We start from the raw sequence: 24,443 nt of genomic DNA on the forward strand, positions 1-24,443 counted from the left end.
GTAGTCAGCCTAGGGTTGAGCGACCCAGCAAACCTAAGGAAGAGCTGGGAATAACTAAATAAATAAAGTATTAGCTCTGTTGTAATCTCTGCCCTTTCTAGCACAACCAGAAGACCATTCCCCTCGGTTCACTTTAGTGAGCGACAGGAAGGGGTTAGATAGATCATATTAATATCACTACACATTGTCTAAGGGCTAAACGCTGAAAAAGAATAAGAAGTCCTGTGTTAGTGTTGGAATAGCAGGGGTAACCTTAGATTTGTAAGCTAGGATAGTAGTGTTCCACATACCCTCTTTTCTTGGCTCAAATAAATTTCCTTGTTTTTGTTCAAGAATAAACTGGTCTGTCATTCTTTCCAGGGCAACTCGCTTAATTGCATTACGGTCCAGTCACACAACCTGAATAACCCCGTTGAGATCAGACCCATCGTGATACAGGGCAGGGTTGCAGGGTAAAAATCCTGGGAGCGCTGGGTAAAAGCCTTTAAGTCACTGGTGCTCCGGCCTGACATGACTGATGTGTTATAATTTATTCATACATCACGCAGTCTTGCAGCTCCCGTCATGTTCTTGCCTGCAGGTTCCACCACCACCACCATCTCCCATTGGACAAGAATCACAAACAGAAGCTCTCCCAGCTAAGTGATCTGGACCTCAATAACCTCCCTGAGCCTTAAGTTTCCCCCAACCCCCTAAGTCCCTCCTACACCCTGCACTCCAACCTCTTGCCACAGCCCTGAGCCCCCTCCCCTGTCCTAAGTCCTTAACTCTATCCTAGACTCCAGACACCAATCCTTAGCCCTCCAGCACCCTAAGTCCTAGCCAGATCCTGCACCCCACACTGTTCCCTTGGAGCCCCTGCTGCATCCCCAAAACCTCATCCCCAGCCCCACCACAGAGCTCATACCCCCAATCAGATCTCTCACTTCCTCTTGTTCCTATCCTCCTGGTTCAACACCCCCGCCCTGCACACTTCACCCCTCTTTTTTGGCCTCACCAAGAGCGTAAAAGCCCCAGAAAAAGTAATAGTTCCAGGCCCCGAAGAATTATTCTGGATCTGGTGATATAAAATAGAATTAGTGGAGATCCTACTTTGTGAAAAATCTAAGTGAAAAGCTCTAAAATGACATACTTATATCTAAATTAAGTTTCTAGAATACTGTGTCCTGTTTGGTCTGTGTGTGCATTTTTTTTGGGGGGTGGGAACGTTATGCAGAAATGATGATGACATCTCTTTGCAAAATCGGAACGTAGAATCTCATCAGTATTAATATAGATATAGTGAAAAAAACTTCCTTATTTCATTACTTTATTGGTAGAAAATGAATAGTATGGTCTCAGACAATAGTAGTAGTAGTAGGCATCCTTCAGTCTATGTAGACTATGGATCTATGTCTGTATTATCTACTTGAAGTTTTGGGATGGAACGTTCATTATGTAGTTCATTAGTATTATTTCCAGTTTCTTTTAATACCCTTAACTCTATGTGAAGCATATGTATGATAATAGTTTTCAGTTACTTACTCCAGGGGAATAATTTCTCTCATGAAAAATCAGAAGATCATTAATTAATTGTAGTATTTTTTTCAAAAGATACAGCTAATAAACACTTTAGGATTAAAAAATCCCACCAACCTCTTCAACCCTCAGCCATAAAAAGAACTGAAGTAAATAACTTTATTGAAACAAGTATCTATGGTGAAATTTTCTGCAAAAGGCTTAAATGTAAAGGCCTTAGCTGAGTGGACAGGGTTAATGAGTTACTGAAGAAAATTGGGTGGTGTATTTAAACAAATTAGCCATCAGTTTATATCAAGTAAAAGCTTCTTTCAGAGCAAAGTGGTTTATAATATAAATCCTTGTTAGTTAGACAATCTCATATACACTAACTGCATCTTGATGCTAGCTTTGACTAGACATGGGGCTATACTGGTATCTTCAGTAGCAGAGTTTACTGTGCTTGGGTTTGTCTGAGAAAATAAATCAGCTTTGCAAACACACTAACACACACTCTACTTAAGAGCAATTTGAGCAAGCTTTTGCACCTGGTATAGACAGAGAACCACATTTTAAAAAAATGTATTAGTTGGTCATTGTTTCCTCTAGGCCTGCTTTGGCCATGAGCAGCAAACTTGTGTCAAACAAATCCCAGTCTAATCAAACACTTTGGGGCGTTGGTTAACACACTTTGGCTACACCTACACTACAGAGATCTTTCGAAAGAAACCCTTCCAAAAGATTTCTTCCAAAAACACTTCTTTTGAGAGAGTGCATTGACACACAAAAAAGTGGATCAAAAGAACAATCTGCTCTTTCAATAGAGAGCGTCCATACAGCCCCCTCTCCCCCCATTATTTGGAAAGAACAAGCCAGGAATCAAAAAAATCAGGCCCCATGAGGATGCTCTTTTGAAAAAAAGGGCCTACGGAGTGTCTACACACATTTTCTGTGGAAAGAAGCTTTTGAAAAGAGGTGCTCTTCCTGAAACAGGAAAGGAAGAGCAATTTCAAAGGGAACACTGCATGCTTTCGATTTACTTTCGAAAGAACACTTTTTGTGTGTAGACACTCTGTAGGAGCTTTTGAAAGAACTTGCTAGTGTAGACTCAGCCTTTGAGACATACCTCATGAGGCACAGTGTCTATTTTTCACCTTTGTTCCCAGAGACCAGACTCACATACAATGAGACACTGTAAATAAAAAGTACTGGCATATGCCAGTTCTTTGTCTGCTCATTTCTCTTCCAGAAAGGAAATAATTTTCTCCAGAAGCCTAGCTTCTCAGAAGCTATGACAAGATAATAATTTGGTAGGCGGCACTCCAAACAGAATATTAACTATTACCAAGCTTGTGTATATTAGTGCAACAGAAAGCCTTGCAAAAACATTTAAAACGATTACAAATGTAAGTATTATGCACATTTTAAAGTTCTGAAGTAGGTAAACTGTTCACATACTTGCCCCTCAGTCCATCACTTATTTTGAATATGGATACATAAATACTTCCACATAAGTACATCCATTCTCTCCTTCCCCTCATTAATTTTCTCACTCCTCCCAACACATTAATTTTCTTTCTTTTGCTGTTCTTAAATATTGATTTTATTTCTCCCTGCAGTAAATTAGTGCACATACCTTCTGGCACCCCCTTTCAGTTCCTGCTCCCCTCAGCATTCTCACTGAGGCTGCTTCTACACTCTCACTCTCTGGTTGGAGGTGGCATGGTAATGAGGCAATTTGAAGCAGGCCAATGAGGTGCTAACGTGAATATTCAGTGCCTCATTAGCATAATGGCGGCCACGTGAATTTCAAAGTGCAGACTTTGAATTGCAGATTGCCAGTGAAGATGGGGGCAGCTTCAAAATAAGCACCCCACTTTGACATTCCCTTACTCTGATCTAGTTCTGTGGGAGTAAGAGAATGTCAAAGTTAGGGCACTTATTTTGAAGCTGGCCCCATCTACGCTGTCAATCTGCAATTAGAAGTCTGCACTTTGAAATTTGTGCGGCCACCATTATGCTAATGAGGCTCTGAACGTGCACGTTAGCTCCTCATTAGCCTGCTTCCAATTGCCCCATTACCATGCTACCTGCGACAGGAAAGAGAGTGTAGAAGCAGCCTGAATAATTACTTGAGTGCTCCTGCCTTAACAATTGCAGTAGCTATACCTACATCTCCCTCCTTCCCTTCTTCAGCTGGCTACTCAACCCAAGGACTGGTCAAAGTTTTTGACTCAAACATTTATTGAACAGAAAAGGGGTTTTCAACTAAATGAAAGTTTTTGGGAAGAAGGTACTTTCAAAATCGGGGTTTCCTTTTGAAGGAACCCCATCTACATGGCTAGTTTGCAATTCAAAAGCAGCACTTTTGATGCTCCGGATGGCTGCCATTGTGCCAATGAGGCACTGAATATTCATATAAGCACCTCATTAGCATTTTTGACTCACTTCATTTACATGCCCCTTCCAAAAAGGAGGGGCATGTGTAGATGTAGCCAATAAGTTTTGCTTAGTCCAGGGCTTTCCAGTAGTGCAGAGACATTATTCTGGAACAGTTTATTTTTGAATAATAACTCTGGAATAAGCCATTCTGGAATAACTTTGCTGCGTAGACATACCCTGGATGTCCAATAGAGCAGAAGGGAAAAAGCAAATGAGCAACCTAATCACAGCAATCACCCCTGACTATCCTCATGCTATCCAAAGGTGGAGACTCAGCAGGACAGGTCAAGGAGCCAGAAAGTAGATCTTAAAGTTGAGACCTTATGGTGAGCTAACATTTTCAGCACTGAAAATACCACAGTATTTGTGGGGTCTATTTACTGTGAAAGGGAGGCAGCCAAAAGTGGAGAACTAGCTACTCTGCTGCAGTGCTAGGCGTAGTCTAGAAATAACTCTATTTCTTCACTCTCACTAAGAACATTACATAGCAACAGCCTACTTACTATGAGCAACAGCAGAAAGGGTAAGTGCCAAACAGTCTGAATTGGTAAGGCAACTACAACAGCAACCTCTGGCTGTTACCAAGCAGAATATGTTCCCATTAAGGCAAAAAGGTCATGCTTAGCTTTTTGGTTATTTTATACTCTTTCTACAGATTTTGCTGTCAGTTGCTTGCATCGTTGATAATTGTGATGAAATGGAACCTGAAAAGCCTAGAATTGCACTTTTAGTGATGCTGGTCATATTTCTGTGTAGAGACCAATTTTAAACTGAACTTCCATTGGCACACATTCCATGCTAAAGAAGTGAAATGATAAATGAATGAAATACAGTACAGTTCAATTCCAGTCTATGGGTTTGGGCACTTGAGTATTATTTCTTTCTGGTCACTGGGTATAGATTTGAAAATGAACTTGAGACTCCAGGCTCAGGTTCATGTGAGATTATAAAGAACAGAGGTAATTCCTCAGACTATGCTTGTACTGGAAGTGCTTTACTGGTATAGAAATTTTGGTTTATGACACCAGCAAGGCACTCCAGGTGTGAATGAAGAACTCCCAGCGAACCTGCAATATTCACTGGTATAGTAAAAAACACAAACAAAATAATCAGAGTTTTGCCATTATGAATATGTCTGCAATAGGAGCTTCTGCTGGTAAAGCATGACAGTGAGGGATTACACTTGTTCACCTCCCTGACCATTACAACTACGCTGGCAGAGGTCTGTAGTGTAGCGACAACCTTAAATGAAAGACAGGAGAGAATCAGATGTTTTGGGAAAGATTGCCTCTCAAGTTCTGCTACATAAGCTTTGTCTACATTGGCCAGTTTTGCCAAGGAAAGATGTCTTTTGGTGACAAAACTGCATGAGCATTCATGCTGCAAGGTGACTTTTTTGGGGAAAAATGGACATTTCCATCCACAAAAATGTCATCTCCATGAGGGACTTTCTTCTTTTTCTGTTCCTCTATTGTTGACAGACACGTGGCATAGAAACCTTAAGGTGTTTTTCACTGATTCTGGACTGTGGTCCGCAATTCCCAACCAGTCAATCTGGTTTTAAATTCCATTTCCTGCCAGCTGGCTTTTCTATGGGAGTTCAGTGGAGAGGACACTGACCGTCTGGTTTCATCCACAGGGTTGCTGAGACATTTGAGTCAATGGATGACTACAAATCACGGTGCCTGAGCACTGGACATGCTGACTCTCCATAAGTATGGTGTTTGCCAAGATGGATTCTTCACAAGATTCATCAGGGAAGTGAGAAGAAATATTGGAAAAGTGTTTTGTAAATGAAATGTAACAATGTAGAACTTAATGTTAACTGATTCCTTTTTGTACCTTGTGCCGAACAGGGATCACGCTGAAGAGTTTTCAACAGATAAGGAAGCACCCTAAAAGAAACTGGGAGGATAATATTTGTGAAGTGCTAAATTGATCAGTGAGTGAGTGCAGATGTCGGGAACACTGACTGGAAAGGGAGCTGCGAAACTGCATGACACGCAGGTCGCCGAACACATGATCAGGGCGATGGAGGAACAGATGGGGATCCTCAAGTGTTGAGTCAAGCAGCAGTGTGAATCAACACAGGTTCAACCTCTGCCTCCCCTGCAACAGATTCAAAAATCTGTGTTCAGCAACCCCCTCTTTGCTGTCATGTTCCTTTTCATTCTGTGGGAGTCCTCATTTCTCCATGTATTCTGCCCTTGTCTCCCAATTTGGATTATGAAACCTAGACCTACATACCTTTGTGAGTGTAACCTTTTGCCAGCCCCTCCCTTATCGGCTGTCGGGATGCTTTATTGCATTTCATTGCACTGTTTGGTGATGAATAAAGGCACTCTTTTATAACTGTCCAGGTGCCTTGTGAAAGGTTTCATGAGCCAGGGCTGCAAGAGGTAAGCCGGTTCTCCCAGGGTCACAATTGGCATTTCCAGATATCCCACTGTAATCTTGTGGTCTGGAAAGAAAGTCTCTGCCTGCAGTTGTCTGTACAGGCCAGTGCTCCTGAAGATGTGTGCCTCATTTACCTTTCCAGATCACCCTGTGTTGATGTCTCTGAAATGCCCACAGTGATCCACAAGCGCTTTGGAATGTGTGTAATCGATTGACCCTCCACAGGCTGAAAAGCCCATTTCTGCAAAGCCAGCCACTAGGTTGTCCACATTTTCCAGAATTACATCCCTAGGCAGCAAAATGCGATTTAGTGCCCTGCACACTTGCTGCCCTAACAGTAAACTTCCCCACTCCGAACTGATCTGTAATTGAACAGTAGCAATCAGAGATTGACAGCTTGTAAACAGCAATTACCATCTGCTTCTCAACCGAGAGGGCAGTTCTCATTCTGGTGTCCTTGCACTGCAGGTCAGGAGTCAGCTCAGCACATATTTCCAGGGAGGTGGCTTCACGCATCCTAAACTTCTGTAGCCACTGGTCTTCATCCCAGACCTGCACGACAATATGATCCCACTACAATGCTGGTTTCCTTAGTCGAATAACAGTGCTCTACACTGTACATTGCTCTGTGAGTGGCAAACACAATGAGAGGTTGTTGCTGTCTAGATCACACACGCTATCTGGCTCCTCCAAATCTTCTTTTTCTGTCAGTAACATTAAAATGACCACTGCTGCCATGTTCAAGGTCCTCATGAGAGTTAACAGATCATGCAAAAGAAGTGTGGGATCCATTCTTTCTCACTGAAGATTCCAGAGTGCACAGCAAAGAACGCTGCTGGAAAAAAGGCATGAAAGGGTGCTGGAAACCCCTGAAGTGGTGCCTGATGGGACCTTTTGCATGACTCCAAGATGCCCCATTCTCTGTTTTGTAGTCCAACGACACCTAGTCACAGATGGTGTTGCCAGGCCTGTGGGACACATACCCACAGTGCATTACTCTGCTGTCACCAGGGGAATTCCCAATGTGAACATGATCTGTCAACGGAGGGGGCGAGTGTGAACGTACATTGGCGACTTTGCTGTCATCAATTTCTGCATGTCAACATTAGTTCCTCGACAAAACTCAGCAGCATAAACATATGTCTAGTGAGGAAACACAACTGCTATCAAGTGCAGATATGTTCTCTGCAGCTGGAAATGGAATCTGAGGCAGAAGCAGGCAGGGATATACCCTACCAGATGTCATGAAAATTAATAAAGGCTAGTGGAGCTTAAACATTTACAGAATCCTTTAAATATTCTCTGTGGGCTTTAAAACACGTTGTGATGAGACAATAGAATGCTGAGCACCCAGGAAGGAGTTGAGTTAGCTACGACAGCAGATTTGGGTTTTTGCCTGCTGAAGTTCAATGGCCTCCAAAATTGCTGCTTTCATGGAAATCAGTTGGGTAATTCAGGGCACCCTTTATCTGAACTGGTACCAGAGAAGAGTGTTTAAATTGCTCTGCCCCTTTAGCATCACCATTCAGCTATGTAGAGAGCAGTCTAATAGCCAGGGATCATTCTTATTACTTTTCCTTCCAACTGCAAGAAAAACCACTACAAAAAGGGATAGGAAGTGCCTTAATAGTTTGCTTGCCGCCTCAGGCGGCTGATGCACAATGGCCGATGTGACTAGCACAACACCTTTGACATGCAGTAATATCCTGATATAACCTTAAAAAGGAAGATCAGAACATGCCTGTGCGGAATTAGAAACATCAGCGTGAATCAGCTGCCAAGACATTAAAATGGGAAATTTCTTCCAGAAAAAGAGATAATGGAATTTCCTTATATACAAAAGCATAAGCTTCATTTTGAAATGGACAGATCATTCATTCAAGGATGTTTGAATGTGTGAGGGAGAGAATGTGGGGATGGAGGGAATGTATATCCATTTATGTTGTTGTAATGATGGTTTATAGTCATTTGGGGTAGATTCGGTTCTCCAACTGGATTATTTCCACTAATTTCAGTGCTGTTGTAAACAATTTCATTACTGTAAAGGGAGGAGCTCCAAAATAAACAGCAAATAACATTTTCAATGAATACAAGTCACGTTTACCCAGTGAGAGTCAGTATTTAACAAATATAGAAATATGAAAGTCATATGGTCCAACACTGGAAAGAAGGTAAGAGAAAGATCAGCAGTGCAATACAATTAACATAAATTGGCAGACACTTTAAAAATTTACATTTGTGATTTTAAAACAGCTGTATTATGGGAAGATGTAATGTTAAAAACCTTTCAGTCAACTATCATATTACTTCTTATGCTAACCTACACATACTACAATGCTGTGTATATATTGACTTGGATTTTTCTAAGCATCAAAACAAATATTTTATGACAATCACACATCATCACTGGCAACATGCAGCTAAAAAATTGACATTTCCCTCCTACCCCCACCCCAAATTGGCAGTTGAATTTTTCTTATAATTGGAACACTGAATAAGATGGGTGAATTCAGTTTGGTCTTAATGTCACCAATATTACCTTCCCAGTCTATCTGGAATACAAGCTAGGTAATTTATGTTATTGTATCTAACTTCATAATGAGGTACAGAGATTAATGAGTGGCTAGTTACAATTAAGTTTTCCTGTTTCTTCTACAAATGAAGTCCAAAGTCCTCAAAGAATCAAGTATCTGTCATGGGGCGACTGCCCTGCACTGGAAGAACAAGTGCTAAACCCAGCCCTGAGAGAGGATTAAGACTGTGGAGCCAGCATCTGAGGTAAGTAGCTGCCAATTAGGGGCAGTATAAATATGGGGCAGTATAAATAGGGGGTCCAGGAGAAGAGGACAGAAGACTCTTGCTCCTGTGGTGGAGTAGGATGGAGCTGGCTGCCAGGGAAGCTATAGAGGCTCCCCAAGACAGAGTAGGCCTGGGGAAAGTCAGGCAGAGGTGCAGAGCTCTGGCCTGATCTCACACTGAGTCTGCAGAGCCTAAGACAAGGCCTGAGGGTAGTAGGGTTGACAGGGGGCAGCCAGGGCAGGACAAGGCAGAAGGTCCACACCCCTCGTCAATGATCAGTGGCCATTTCAGACTGCAGTTTGCCACTGAGGCAGGAGCTAGATGATGATTGGAAGTGGGACTCTGAGGCAAGGAGGTTATAGGAGGTTAGGGGTCCGTAGAGGGAAGGAACCCAGAATGCTGGGCACTGCCATGGGGCAGCATCTGCAGAAAAGGGCACTGCAGCCTGGGAGGGATGTGGGTTCTCATAAAAGGTGGAGAATGGCTAGCAGGTAACAGTGGGTCAGATATTGCCCTGAAGAGGGTGTTCCGAAGGGTGGATTGACTTAATTCCTGAGTGACCAGCAGGAGATGCCACGTTACACCCGCTACAGTATCATTAATCTTGGAAGAATTATTTAATATTCTTCCACTTCTCTGAGGCATGGTATAGCGACGAAGTATGTTTTACTATATGACCTGGAGATACAGGAAGGATTTTTCTCAATATTCTTTAGAGGCTAATGAAGAGCCTTGTATCTGGTGTTGAGAAAGTATGACCTACAGTTTCACTGAATATATATTTGGACTCTACTAAGTGTAGTACAAATGACCACAGGAAGGAGAGGAAGTCTCTGAGATAACTTGGGCAGATTTCACTTAGAGCTTTGTAAATCAGAAACTTGACTGGGGAGGCATTATAAACTGTGGTCCATAATATGTTGTCTTTGACTCAGCCTTTATAGGAGTCAAGCTGTCATATTCAGTAACAGCCATAGTTATGGATGGCAGGTACAGGTTGAACCTCTCTAGTCCAGCACCCTCGGGACCTGAGCAGTGCTGAATGAGAGAATGTGCCAAATCATGGGAAGTCAATATTGTGTAGCAGCATTACCAACACTTCCACTGCTTACTGGGCTCTTAATACACACTTAGGGGTAAATTACGGCTAAATAACAGCACAGAGCCGGGACTGGTGGCTGTAAACAAACTTTGTGAGGTAACAGGAAACTTGGCCACAACCATAGTAAATGGTCATTGGGCTAACTTCCATCATGCCACATTATGGATGTTGCTGGATAAGAATGCTGGACTAGAAAGGTTCAACCTGTATCACAGGCCAGGGGAAGTTTAGCTTTCCCAAACATCCGCGGATAGCCTTGTCTGTGCTCTCTCCCAAGGTACATGACTGTTCCTTCTCTTCCCCCATGGCCCGGGCAATTCATGGGCCACCTATGGCCATAATTTCTTCTTGAACTTCTTACCTAGACCCAGTTACAGAGCACTACATTAGCATGTAGGTGATGAATTCATGAAGCACCTTAGCTTGGACATTTTCTGAGAGAAATAGATAAAGCATTTTTACTATTCTAAAGTGGAGCATTACGATACTGTTTGATTGGTCTGGGTCAGTAATGAGCTTCATGCTTTTTCTGTTTCTGTTTTTCAATGCAAAACTTGGTTATCCAATTTGTGTTGAAAAACCAAAAACCGAAAAAATCAGGAAGTCTGAAAAGAAAAATCAAACCCCAAAATATTTTATTCTGCAAATGCGATAATGTTCTCTCACAGAAGCTGTTTCTTAGCTCCTGAACAGCCTCATTCTTCTCTATGGGCCATCGATCCCAGCTAGACTTTACCTCGCATGATGCACCACAACTACTCAAGAAGAGGGGGACCATGGTACAACATGGGATATGTTATTTGATTAGAGAACCCAGCTTCTAGAGTTGGGGGTGGGCAATAAGCAGCCCGCAGACTGGATGTGGTTCACCAGGTTTGGCCACTGGCGGGTTGCCAAATACTTTCGTTTACCTGAGTGTCCCTAGGTATGGCCACTTGCATCTCTCATTGGCTGCAGTTCACTGTTCTTGCCCACTGGGAGCTGCAGGAAGCGGTGGCTCAGCCTGTGATGCTTCCTGCAGCTCTTGTTGCCAAGAACATTGAACTGCATCCAACAGGAGCTGCGACTGGCAGTACCTATGGACACTCAAGTAAATAAAGCAACTGGCAGCCTGTGTGTGTGTGAACTGTGTCAGGCCTGTGGGCCACTTATTGCTCACCCCGCTCTCGAGGAGGATGTGGACATGAGGCACTTGAACAACAACACCCATAAGATACAACAGTGGCATTTCTGAATCCAAATATTTTCAATTTCAGTCAAAATATTGTAGGTTTTGATTTTGTTGCTGAAAACTTAAAATTTTCTGCATTAAATTCAACGCCCCCCCTCATTTTCTGACTATATCCAACACCACAGCTGGTTGGGTAACAGTAAAAATCAGATGTTTCTTTACTCACTGGGATACCTTTCAGACAGAACTGTATGATAGCTTTCCATTAGTATGGTCCTACAGTAAAACTATATTTGCCATTGTCAATTTCTTAAGGGTATTTTATTCACTGTCGGAGGCACAAGGGATGGAGGGACAGTTAGAAAGTGTACTGACTATTAATAAACTAAAATTTATAGTCATGCATGAGAAGCATGCTCCAATCTTATGCTCCAGGTCTTAAAGTTGACTGCCAAAAGGTCAGAAATGAAGTTCCTTTCTCCTCATTTCACATTTTCGTACATGTGGGATATTTGTGCTAACAGAGGCAGGATCTGACATCTTAATTCCGACCAGCTTGCACTGCTTCCTGAAACGCCCATTGTCTGGGAATGGTGAACTGTGTCCAACTGGAGCTGTGACCAGTGGACGTGCAGGTAAATAAAGTGACTGGCAGCTTGTCAGGGGCTAACCCTGGTGAGCAAACGTTTATGTTCCTAACTGTAGTTAGTTACGTGGTTAATTTAAGAGATTATTTTATTTCAAATAGGTCTATGCTATTGTGAAGAAAGTAATTTGAATTCATACAATGCGTTGTATAAGGCTGTGTCATGCACTGAAATGTAGATACTTAGGCCAGGTCTACTCTAGACCTTAAAGTCAATTGTAGTTATGCAATTCCAGCCACAGCAATTGTGTAGATGGAATAGGCTTATCTACAATCAATTTACCTGGCCATCCTCACTGAAGGAAGTCAACAGGAAATTTTCTCCCATCAACCTCCCTTACTCTTCGCAAGAAGAAGGAGTACGGGGGTTCACTGTCAACCCCGATAGTTCGATTTTGTGCATTCCTACTAAACAGGTGGAATCGAACCCTGGAAGATCAACCCTGACATACACTTAGTACAGCAGCAGGAAGGATTCTCCCTTTGTTGTAGATAATTAACCTGTGTTAGAGGCCACAGCTAGGGTGACAGACAAATTCCAATACTGTCTACATCAGTGGTTAAACTAACTTAATTAGAGCTCTCAAGGATGGGGATTTTTCACCCCCCAGAGAGACACAGTTATGACTGTGTAACTACAGTGTAGACTAGCTCTAAGTATACCAGCTGGGCAACCATGCAAAGGCCAGCAAAGCTTTAACTCTCACGGTCTTCCATACAAGCTGGCAGACATCCCCATGTAAGAAAAAGGGCAGCATCTTGCTGCCTGGGAGGGGAAGCTAGTGAAATCTGAAAGTAGACAATGAGTTGCAGGAGCAGGCCTTTGGCTATGGGATGCTACTTGTTTTACTTCTCTGAGGAACTAATGCACATAAATGAAACAAAAACAAATTATAACAAAACAAATAGTTTTGAAGCCTTCTCTTACAAAATCCTAAAATTCAGCTTGATTATAGATACTAAAAATATGTCATTTTTATAAATGACCTATTTGCATATATGCAGCATCAGACATGAGTAAGAACAAAGGACCAATTTTTACAGCAGCCTCGAGCTGGTCTTCAACTTTGAATGTGCAATCAATTTACAAGGCCAAATGCCACTATAACCACCCAATCAGCTAACTAAACAACAGACCCTGATTCTGCAAACATTTACTTCCAGTCGAGGGAAACATCCCAATGAAGGTCTGCATTAGGACTCAAGCATGTGATTAAAGTTAGGCATGTGCCTCCATGCTTTGCTGAGTCAGGGCAATAATCAACTGAGTTTTGAAGTTAACTGCAAGGCTCTCATTGATTTCACTAGGCATTAATGTGATTCTAAGTACTTCCTGCTTATAAATGCTTGCAGGATATGGCTCTTAATGTGAACATCTGTTGAAGTTAGCTATGCCCTCAAAATTATGCTAGAAAAATTGGAAGATGTTTTAAAAAAATCAGATTAACTCATAGCTGTTCAATAATTCAGAAGACTGAGGTCATTAAATAATTTTTTTCAGACATTTGGCTATGTCTTCCATACATTCCATTGAATGTATTATATCCAAATCACAATATAAAATATATATAGTATACATTACATAATAGTATATACTTACTAGTACATATATATAACTTTGTTTAGCAAAAATGTGTTGTATTTCTTCATTAGAAAGAAACAAAACTGCAAATGCAAATGACAAAAAAGAATGATGACAGATTACACTATTGCCAATGAAATCATGCAAAGAGAAAATACATAATCCCCACAAAGAAGGAAGAAAAAAAAGCAAATGCACAAAAGGCACTAAAAAGACTGTAAAAAGCTAACACAAACAATTCTAAAATATTTCTTACCTTCTTCAGTCATTGTGTCATAATATTTTAGTTTTCCATATGATCCAAGCTCTACAACATCACAGTAAAAGACACAAAGATAAGGAACCAGCAGACACTTAAGAAATTGAAATGTTTGCACATATGCTTAATAAAGTTCAGTGGGCTTATGCAAAGTTTCTCCACAATTATAGGCATACACGGGTGGCTGAACAGGTGCAGAGTGAGTTTTTTTCATTGCAAATTTCAGAAGTTGTTTTTTATGGTTAAGTGACTGGACTGGATAGGACTTGCGGATGAGAACTGTAGTTTAGGTCTAAGAGCATGTTGATATTGGAGACCTTACAGCAGCACAGCCGTATTGCTGCAGTTGTACTGACATAAGATCTTCTATGGAGACACTCTGTGATGCCAAGAGCAATAAGCACCAGTACTCATGTCGAAGGGAGAGCATCTACTGCTGCCATAGTGCTGTCCATAATGACACTTTTGTCCATGAAACTCTGATTGTTCAGGCTGTGCTTTTTCACATGCTGACTGACAAAAGTTTCGCCCTCAAAAGTGCCAGTGGGACACACCTAACTTTCAGAGATGTGTGATTTGTGGTACCTTAGTTTATTTTAGATACTTTAACAAGGCCTTATTTGCAGAAGTGCTAAGAACCTGCTTTTTGAAAATCAAGTATTTTTTTGTGTTTCAAGTTAGGCATCCAAAAACTGAAGCCTTCCAAATGACCAGTCACTTTTTGAAAATGTATGACCTAATGAAGGGGACTGTGTCTGTAGACTTAGAATCTAAAACAAAAATTCTGCTGGTGGCACTGATGCTGCCCTGCTGTCTGAATGTGGACACATAATTTAACCTTAGTTTTATCATCTGAAGCTAGAGAATTTATATTTTACTACTCCATAGTGTGTTTAATATTGATTTAGTGTCAGTGTCAGAAGCAGGTATACAACTTAGGAGGACCCTCCTGACACTCAAGCTTATGTTTTCCTCTAGATAATACTGCTTTTGTGTGGTATCACCTTCAGAAGTTTTTTCAAAGTTCATTTTTCTGTGAAACTGTTTCTTTCCAATTTTTTCTATTATTCACTGTAAATAATTTCCAGTCTTCCAAAATGTTATGTAAAATGAAGTCTGACAGGCTCAAAATCATACAAAAATATACCAGAGAAAAACTTTGCACAAATCTGACATTTTCATCAATTTCACTCAGTTCTAGCTTTAACATAAAACTTTAATAATTCCACTTCTGAATACCCAACACTTGGCAGCAATAGCAATGCTAAGATTTAACAGGCTGATAATGTGATTTTTCAGATCAATTATTTTTCTCTCATATTCATGAAAACATTTAAGAAATGAATCAGAAAAATGCTCGCCCATTATTTTGTTCTTGGCTCATTGTTTGGAGCTGATGCATTGCATGTTCCATTCAAAGGGTTGTCTTCATTTGGATACATTTCAATAGACATCTTACTCTTAGTTTTCATTCTAAGACATCATGATGATATGCAAATCTGGTATTTAAAAAGATCCTTCGTTTCTGTTAATTTCAAACACTTGATTCTGTTAGCTAGATGAACGTTTCTGAGTCCACTTACGTGACTAATGGAAAACTTTATGACAAAAGGAGCATACAGCCTTTTCCTTATCACTATGATTTTTAGTGTTCTACAATTATTCACTGTAAAAGATTGTGTTACATGCATAATCTAAATATTAAAATTTTATCATGTGTAATGATATATTGTCATATTTGTACAGTCTCTTCTCTTCCCCATGAGAAAGTAAATGCACACACATATTTACGCATACAGAAATAGTATTCTTAATCTCATTTGGAGCACAGACAGCAGTCTACTAAAGAAAATATTTTTACAGAATTTTGCAAAAAGCTACAGCAAAGGATGTTCTTGTCTGTACATACTGGTTTTAATCCTAAAAAATAAAGGTAGTACCTGGTTTAGTACCTGAATTTCTTACCCAGGCAAAATTCACACTGACTTTGTAGTGGATTGTCCTTGAGTAAGGAGCTCGGGACTGGACATATTGTTTAGTTACAACATTTGTTTTTTTAACTATGGAGTTCACATTAATTTGTAACTATTCTTCCTCTTTCAAACTTACTCTCCCGGATGTTTCTCCCAATTTCCTTAGAATCAGATGCAACAAAGACTTGGGAGACAAGCCAAAGGCGGTTCAGGACAGAGTGTGAAAACAAAGCCCCAAGAGAAAAAGGAGCAGTGAAAGGGGACCAGGAAGTAGACCCACGGGAACAAGACAGCTGATAAAGAAATGGATATACTAATCAGGAAGAAGGAACCAGTAAGATGGGACAAATAGAGCAGAAGCTAGGAAGAAAACACAGCAATGTGGGAAAGAAGGCATCTACCCAAAACAAGGCATCTACCCAAAAGTGGTTCGAGGAACTGATGAAACAATAGAGTGGAAAGGCCCCAGTGTAACACAGGGGACCTGTAGGGAATGGGATGAGATCAGAGACTTCCTATATCGGAAGGTAAAGAACATAGAGCCAAATACCCAGGCAGGAGAAAACAAAATCACAGTAGAATGGCAAGAGAGGAGAAGCACTGGGGTTCAGGTTTAGATCTGTGTTTGCTGATGTCCCCACTGAAAGGAGGGACATAGGAAGAAAAAAAGTCAAACAACAGAAATAAGAGAGAAGGAAAGAAGGAACACGCACAATAAGAACCCATGTTGCAGGCATACTAGACATCATGGAATTTAGCTTATCATAGAAGATATGGATTGGAAAAGACATCAGGAGGTCAACTAGTCCAACCCCTTCTCAAAGCAGGACAAACCTCAACTAAATCATTCCAGCCAGGGCTTTGTGAAGCCTGAATTAAAAAAATCTAAAGGATGGAGATTCCACCACCTCCCTTAGTAACCCATTCTAGTGCTTCACCACCCTCTTAGTGAAACTGTTTTCCCTAACATGCAACCTAAACCTCCCCCACTGCAACCTGAGACCCATGCGCCTTGTTTTGTCATCTGCCACCACTGATAACAGCCTGGGTCCATCCTCTTTGAAACCCCTTCTCAGATAGTTGAAGGTTGCTATCAAATCCCACCTCATTTTTCTCTTCTGCAGACTAAATTAAGCCCAGTTCCCTCAGCCTCTGCCATAAGTCATGTGCCCCAGCTCCCTAGTCATTTTTGTTGCCCTCTGCTGGACTCCTATGTGACCACATCCCTTTTGTAGTGGGAGCCCCCCCAAACTGAGAACAATACGCCAGATGTGGCCTTGCCAGGGCCAAATGAAAAATAATCACTTCCCTCAATCTGCTGGCAGTGCTCTTCCTAATGCAGTCCATTATTTTGTTAGTTTTCTTGGCAACAAGGGCAACTTGTGGACTCACATCCAGGTTCTTGTCCACTGTAATCCCCAAGTCCTTTTCTAGAGAATTGCTGCTTAGTCAGTCACTTGCTGACCTATAGCACTGCTTGGGATTCTTCAGTCCTAAGTTAATGACTTCGCATTTGTCCCTGTTGCACCCCAGCTTATTTCTTTAGTCACAATCCTCCAATTGCTTAGCTCACTCTGGACCCTAGCTCTATCCTCCACCAGACTTATCTCTTCCCGCAGCTCAGCGTCACCTGTAAACTTGCTGAGGGAACAATCTAGCCCTTTATCCAGATGGCTAACGAAGATGTTGAACAAAACTAGCCCAGGGATCACCTTCTGTGGCACAGTGTTCCATCCACATGCAGAATAAATTTTTATGTGCACCAAGGCATGTGCAGATGTGCAACACCAGTAGAAACACATGTTGCTGGCTGTGGATGGGATGGGTACTTGGCTAATCAGCTGGGCAGAATTTGAATCTCTCTTGAATGGTCACCCAAGTTTTCTCCCTTTGAATGTGAGCCAGCTTTCTACCCACTTAACAGTTCATTCATCTAAGCCAAAAATACTGTGGAGACCAGATTTAAAGAATCGCTGAAGTCCAGGTACATCATGATTACCCTTCTCCTCATATCCACAGCACCAGTTAACTCATCACAGAAGGCACCTAGGTTGGGCAAGTATGACTTGTCCTTGGTGAATCCATGTTGACTATTCTGGACCACTTTCCTCTCCTCCAAGTGTTTCCAAAAAAATCCCTTGAGTAAAATCTGTTTTATGGTTTTTCCAGGTACTGAGGTGCGGCTGATCAGTATGTAGACCTGGATCCTCCTCTTTCCCTTTCAGAAAGATGAGCACTATACACTTACAGTCATGAGATTTAACCCACCAATTCTCTGTGATGCCACTTAATTCACAATTTTGCTTGTGTACTGAGACATCTGGTTCTTTCTATTTACTCCCCTTTTGTGTATGGACATCCTATGACGCTACTGTAATTTTCCATTTTCTGCAAAATATCCAGGCCTCTGTCGAGGGGCTTTTTATTCTTATATGTGGGCTTTTGTAACTTATCCCCTTTGAACCTAGTTCTAAAGCCCTTCTCACTAGATTCGCACATTAGTATTTGAAGATCTTGCCCCCCTGTTCATCAGGTGGACCACCATCACTTCTCAGCAGTCCTCCTTCACAGAAGGCATACCAGGCAGCCAAAGTCCTGCTGTCAACACTATGTTACATCTGTCTCTGCCTAGTTCCTTATGCTCAACTGACAGAATGGACAAAAACATCACCTGCACTCCTGACTGGTGCACCCTCGTTCTCAGAGACCTATAGTCCCTACTGACTTGCTTAGGATCACACCTGCCAATATAATTAACATAGATCTCGCCTTAATTATCCTTACAGCAGAATTGATCTTTGAACCAAAACATTGTGCCATTTGCACTACAAGATTCTGAAATGAAAGAAAGAAGGGAGGCGATGAAAGGAGTATGCAGAAAGAAAAGTGATACGTGATGGGAAAATGGTACCTGACTCAGCTAGTGAAATTGCAAATAAGCATGCAGTTAATGGGCCTTTACCTCTCAAAATTTTGTGCTCCTACTTCCTGGAGAACATAAACATTTATGAAAAATGTCCATCTCCAGTTTCTGGGCCTCCCTGCTGATATTGAGAATTATGCACAAATAACAAATAAATACCCCTCAGAAAATGGAACTCAGTCTGGTATTAGAAACTGAAGACATTTTTCATACAATAGAATATACCCGCAGTTCCACTGTATGAGAATCAACAAGTAGCTGACAGCCCTTCTCAATAAGTAGGAAGTAGAAGCCAGAGGTAGCCTGCGTGTATTCTCCTGTGCCCTCATGACTGTATGTGGCTTAAAGCTAGCCACAGAAATAGAGAAGACCTAATATACCTAAACACTAGACACTTTCTCTTATCATGCTGGTCCTCTCAACATCAAAGACGTTTTCTGTAGTGTCTTGATGTTGCTCAGCTGTGTAAAAGGGATGCCACAGAGAACTAAAATAAGAGGTTCAGCTTCCTTTATATGTTGCAGAGTTGTGCACCATGGGAAGGCTGGAGGCTTAGTGACAAAACACATCTAACACTGAAACTACCTGATGTATATGGAAGGAGATTGGAGAGGCAGGGACTGAAGGCACAGCAGTGGGCTATGATAGTAGTGACAGAACAGAGGCTGGGGGGGAAGGGAATTCCATTGCTCTGATCCTACTGAGAAGAAAGTCCACCTTCTATTCTTTTAGAGCTCCTAGGCCTTGTTTACAAACAAAAGTGCCCCTTGTTTCAGCTATCCCAGAATGGAAGAATAGTAGTAGGCATCCTTCAGTCTGCATAGACTATGGATCGCGCCCTTTAAAGTTTAAATTGAGGACTTCATTTACAGCGTCTACGGTGCCTATGAAGAGCCACACGAGAGTGACAGTCCTTGCTGCATCTCTTGCAGATGTGGTGGGTGTCTGGCAAGTCCTTAGTGTGCTTTCTGTGCGCTCGCTTCTCCTCTGCTAGCCGTCTGATCCTCATCTCGCCCTTCTGAAGGCCCTTGTGTAACCCCTGCCTCCATCTGCCGCAGTCGTCTGCTAGTTCTTCCCCGTTGTCCAGCTCGATATCTACCTCTCTGAGGTCTCTCTTGCAGACATCTTTGTAGCGCAACTGGGGGCGTCCGGGAGGTCTTTTGCCAGAGGCTAGCTCACCATACAGGATGTCTTTTGGAATCCTTCCATCATTCATCCTGTGGACGTGGCCAAGCCAGCGGAGCCGACGCTGCCTGAGGAGGGTGTGCATGGTTGGGATTCCAGCTTGCTCAAGGACGGCGGTGTTGGTCACTCTGTCCTTCCATGATATTCCAAGGATGCGCCTGAGGCAGCGCAAGTGGAAGACGTTCAGCCTCTTTTCCTGGAGGGCATACAGGGTCCAAGTCTCGCTGCCATAAAGGAGGGTGTTGAGGATGCAGGCTCTGTAGACTTGCATTTTGGTGTGAGTGTACAGCTTGTTGTTATTCCACACACTCTTGCTGAGTCTGGACAGAGTTGTGGCCACTTTTCCGATCCTTCTATTTAGCTCAGTGTTCAACGACAGGGTGTCAGTGATGGTGGACCCGAGGTAAACGAACTCATGGATGACCTTTAACGTATAGTTGTCAATGCTGATTGATGGGGATTCAGCAACATCCTGACCAAGTACGTTCGTCTTCTTTAGGCTGATGGTAAGCCCAAAGTCCTTGCACGCTTTGGAGAACCGATCCAGCAGTTTTTGAAGCTGGTCTTCTGTGTGAGACACTACAGCAGCATCGTCTGCGAACAGCATGTCTCTGATGAGGACTTCCCGCACCTTAGACTTAGCTTTCAGCTTTGCAAGATTAAACAGTTTCCCATCAGATCTTGTGTGCAGCAAGATGCCCTCTGTTGAAGATCCAAAGGCATGCTTCACAAGGAATGAAAAGAAGATCCCGAACAATGTCAGAGCAAGCACGCATCCTTGTTTGACGCTGCTCCTCATTCTAAAAGCATCCGATAAAGCGCCGTCATATTGGATGGTTCCTCTCATGTCTTCGTGGAACGACTGGATCATCTTGAGTAACCGTGGAGGACAGCCTATCTTGTGGAGAAAGTTTGAACAGACCATCCCTGCTGACCAAGTCAAAGGCCTTGGTCAGGTCAATGAAGGCTATGTAGAGTGGCTTCCTCTGCTCCCTGCACTTCTCCTGCAGCTGCCTTAGAGAGAAGATCATGTCAACTGTAGACCTCTCTGCGCGGAATCCACACTGCGATTCAGGGTACACCCTCTCAGCAATCTTCTGGAGTCTGCCGAGGATGACGCGAGCGAACAGTTTACCAGTGACACTTAGGAGGGAGATTCCATGGAAGTTGTTGCAGTCGCTTCTGTCTCCTTTGTTCTTATACAAGGTTACAATGTTAGCGTCGTGCATATCCTGTAGAACCTCACCCTCTTTCCAGCACAGGCACAGTAGCTCATGTAGGGATTCCAGGATCGTGTCCGCGGCACACTTGATTACCTCTGGTGGTATACCATCCTGGCCAGGGGCCTTTCCTGCTGCAATGCTGTCAATGGCTCTCTTCAGTTCATCCACAGTCGGTTCCTGATCCAGTTCGTCCATTACTGGCAGGAGCTCGACGGCATCGAGGGCTGCGTCAACCACAACGTTCTCGTGTGAGTACAGCTCGGAATAGTGCTCAACCCAGTGCTCCATCTGTTTGGCTTTGTCAGTGATGACTTCACCAGATTTGGATTTCAAAGGTGCCATCTTGTTCTGGGTGGGTCCTAATGCCTTCTTCATACCCTCGTACATTCCTCTGAGATTACCAAAGTCGGCACAGGTCTGGATGCTGCTGCAGAGCTGGAGCCAGTGGTTGTTGGCACAGAGCCTGGCTGTCTGCTGTACTGTTTTTCTGGCCACTCTAAGTGCTTGCTGGGTACTCTGGCTCAGTGAGCATTTGTACTCCAGGAGTGCAGCACGCTTCTGTTCAATGACTGGAATCATCTCATCAGAGTTAGCTTCAAACCAGTCGTTTGTGTTTCTAGCTCTTCTTCCAAACACCGACAAGGCCGTGTTGTAAACTGTATCCCTCAGATGTTGTCATTTGGATGTCACATCGGCGCCCCCAGGGCCGCTGCACAGATTTTCCTGGAGGGTCTCTCTGAACTTTTCAGCTTTCTCTGAGTTTGCCGTCTTTCTGGAGTCAATGCGGGGCCTTCCAGTAGGTTTAGAGTGGTACAGCTTCTTGGGTCTCAGCTTGAGCTTGGAGCAAACTAGCGAGTGATCTGTATCACAGTCAGCACTATGATAGCTGCATGTCAGAAGGATGTTTTTGAGGTTATTACACCTTGTGATGACCACGTCTAGTTGATGCCAGTGCTTCGAGCGTGGGTGTCTCCACGACACTCTGTGCTGGGGCTTCGTTTGGAAGAATGTGTTTGTGATGCACAGATTGTGGTACGTGCACAGTTCAAGGAGACGCTGTCCATTGTCATTCATTCTTCCCACACCGACGTGTCCTAAGCAGGAAGGCCATGAGGCCCAATCAGCTCCAACTCTTGCGTTGACGTCACCCAAGGTGTACAGTTGTTCACGAGTAGGTATTTGCACTACAGCAGCACTAAGCACGTCATAGAACTTGTCTTTCACTTCTTGGTGCTGGCTTAGCTGTCAGAAACACCCTTCTACAAATGGTGGAATTAGTCATGGGCGGATCCGAAAGGCTTCTTCGGATCACGCTTCAAACTTGCGCCGGTCCCGTCCACCTGATCAGCGCTTATGCTCCAACCCTGTACGCCACACCAGAAGTGATGGAAGAATAAGAAAAAGCTATATCTGTGGAAGGCACCTTTAATTGCATCCATACCAGGTAATGTATCAGTATAACTATTTTTGAGTGGGAGAAGGGGGAAATCACGCCTCTAACTTAAACAGTTATACTGGTGTAAAATCTGTGTGCATACAAATCCTTAGGGCTCTGAGCTCTAAGGTGCCAATTCATCAAGTAAATTTATGCACCTACATAGTCCCACTAGCTAGAACCTTGCCTGTGCTTTAATGTGACCTGATAGAAATTAGGCTAAAGCTGTTAAACTGTCTATATTAGTGTTAACTGGGATTTTAAATTGAGACAAACTCTCAGTTGAGCTAACTGAAAAGCACCTTTTCTTCTAATCCAGCCTAGGCTTCATAGACTGCAGAGTCAGGTTCATGTCAGTGTGATTCAGATGACTATAGCTCTATGACTGATAATAGAAATGAAAATGTACTGAGAGAGCTGAACAACAAAAGACTGGAATGGACAACTTTCAACCATTTAGCTTGATAATTTGGTTTGGATTCACGTGTCCGATAGAGAGAAGATGGTAAGTTTGGCACATGAAATGTGATGAGTTTTGAAAAAAGTCTGTCCTGAATGGAAATCTGTGTGTGTGTGTCAGTGTCCTATAATTATTTTTTTTACAGAAAATATATAACTGCATTTTGATTAACTGTATATTTGGAGGTGACTTCAAGGAAGTAGATAACTATTTTTTACCTTCGTCACATTGTTTATGGATTAGTAATCAAGATCTGATTTTATAATAATAAATTTTTCATGGTTCTGTTTTGAGGTGGATTTCCCAGCTCAGCCTACCATACAGTTTTCTGATTTTGCAAGTTTTCTGATTTTTTATTTTTAAATGCTTTATGCAGTCTTCTTCACCTTTTATTTATGCTTCCTAAAAAAGACAGAAGATCAGAGAGTGAGGAGTGACAGAAAAATCCATATCATGATTACAAAGGGAATTGGGTTCTCTCTCTCTCTTCCCAATCCCCTGTGGAGTGTGTGCTAGCCATTACTGCTTTTGAGGAAATTCAATTAGCTGATCAGAGATCTACCACTGAACAAATGGTAATAGATGCCACTTCAAAGTTTTATCAGGTGAAATTCTAGAAGCTATTCAACCTAAATTCGAGTCAAAGCTGGATTTAGTCTCATCACAGATGTTAGATTTAGAACATTGAACCAACACTGCTGAAAAAAATGTGAAAGATCTAGCAGCAGAACAGATTATCAGAGCACAAGTGCAAAATGAGAGTTCTAAACCTCTACTAGGGATTTAATAAAGATAATACTTTTGTATATTGAAAAATAGAGGCAATGAAAAAGCCAATATATTCTACTAAAAAGGGGATCTTTGGCGTTCTGGAACTTAAAGGGGAATTATTTTGAAAGAATTTCTTGTTTGTCAGACCTCATACCAAATGATCCCACTCCCCATCTTCTATATATTCTATGAACATCTTAAACCTTCCATTATTTGTTTGTTCATTTTCCCATCTGATGGCATAATCACAATAACTCTCATATTGCTGTATGATTGGAATGCATGATGACCATACAATGGAGAAGAAAAGGACACTTTTTTTATATTTGCCGAAGTACTGAAAATAAAAAAAAGAAATTTTTGATACAGAAGCCTAAATTTTTGGTTAGACTTCCAAGCTTCCATGATGTTCTTTTGCAAACTTCAGACTTTCCTATTGTGTTTATGCAGCATCGAATACGAGAGGGGGTTCTGGTTAATGACTGAAACCTGAAGGTGCTATTTCAATACAAATAATTGTAAATACAGCTTTTTTGCACTGATAATGTTAATGCCGTCTTAGCAATACATTTAAGCAA

The 24,443-nt window shown here is 42.2% G+C and overlaps 1 protein-coding gene across 1 annotated transcript in view; it reads right to left on the reverse strand.

Annotated features, from left to right (window-relative positions):
* Window positions 1-24,443, reverse strand: part of SLC24A2 (solute carrier family 24 member 2) — a 165,792-nt gene that overhangs the window by 49,205 nt on the left and 92,144 nt on the right. The window contains exon 4 of the mRNA XM_074994104.1: window positions 13,893-13,943. Within this exon, the coding sequence (XP_074850205.1) occupies window positions 13,893-13,943 (51 nt within the window). The remainder of the gene's footprint in view (window positions 1-13,892; window positions 13,944-24,443) is intronic.

This window comes from Carettochelys insculpta, chromosome 5 (genome assembly GCF_033958435.1).
Source record: "Carettochelys insculpta isolate YL-2023 chromosome 5, ASM3395843v1, whole genome shotgun sequence".
NCBI classification, from domain to species: Eukaryota; Metazoa; Chordata; order Testudines; family Carettochelyidae; genus Carettochelys; species Carettochelys insculpta.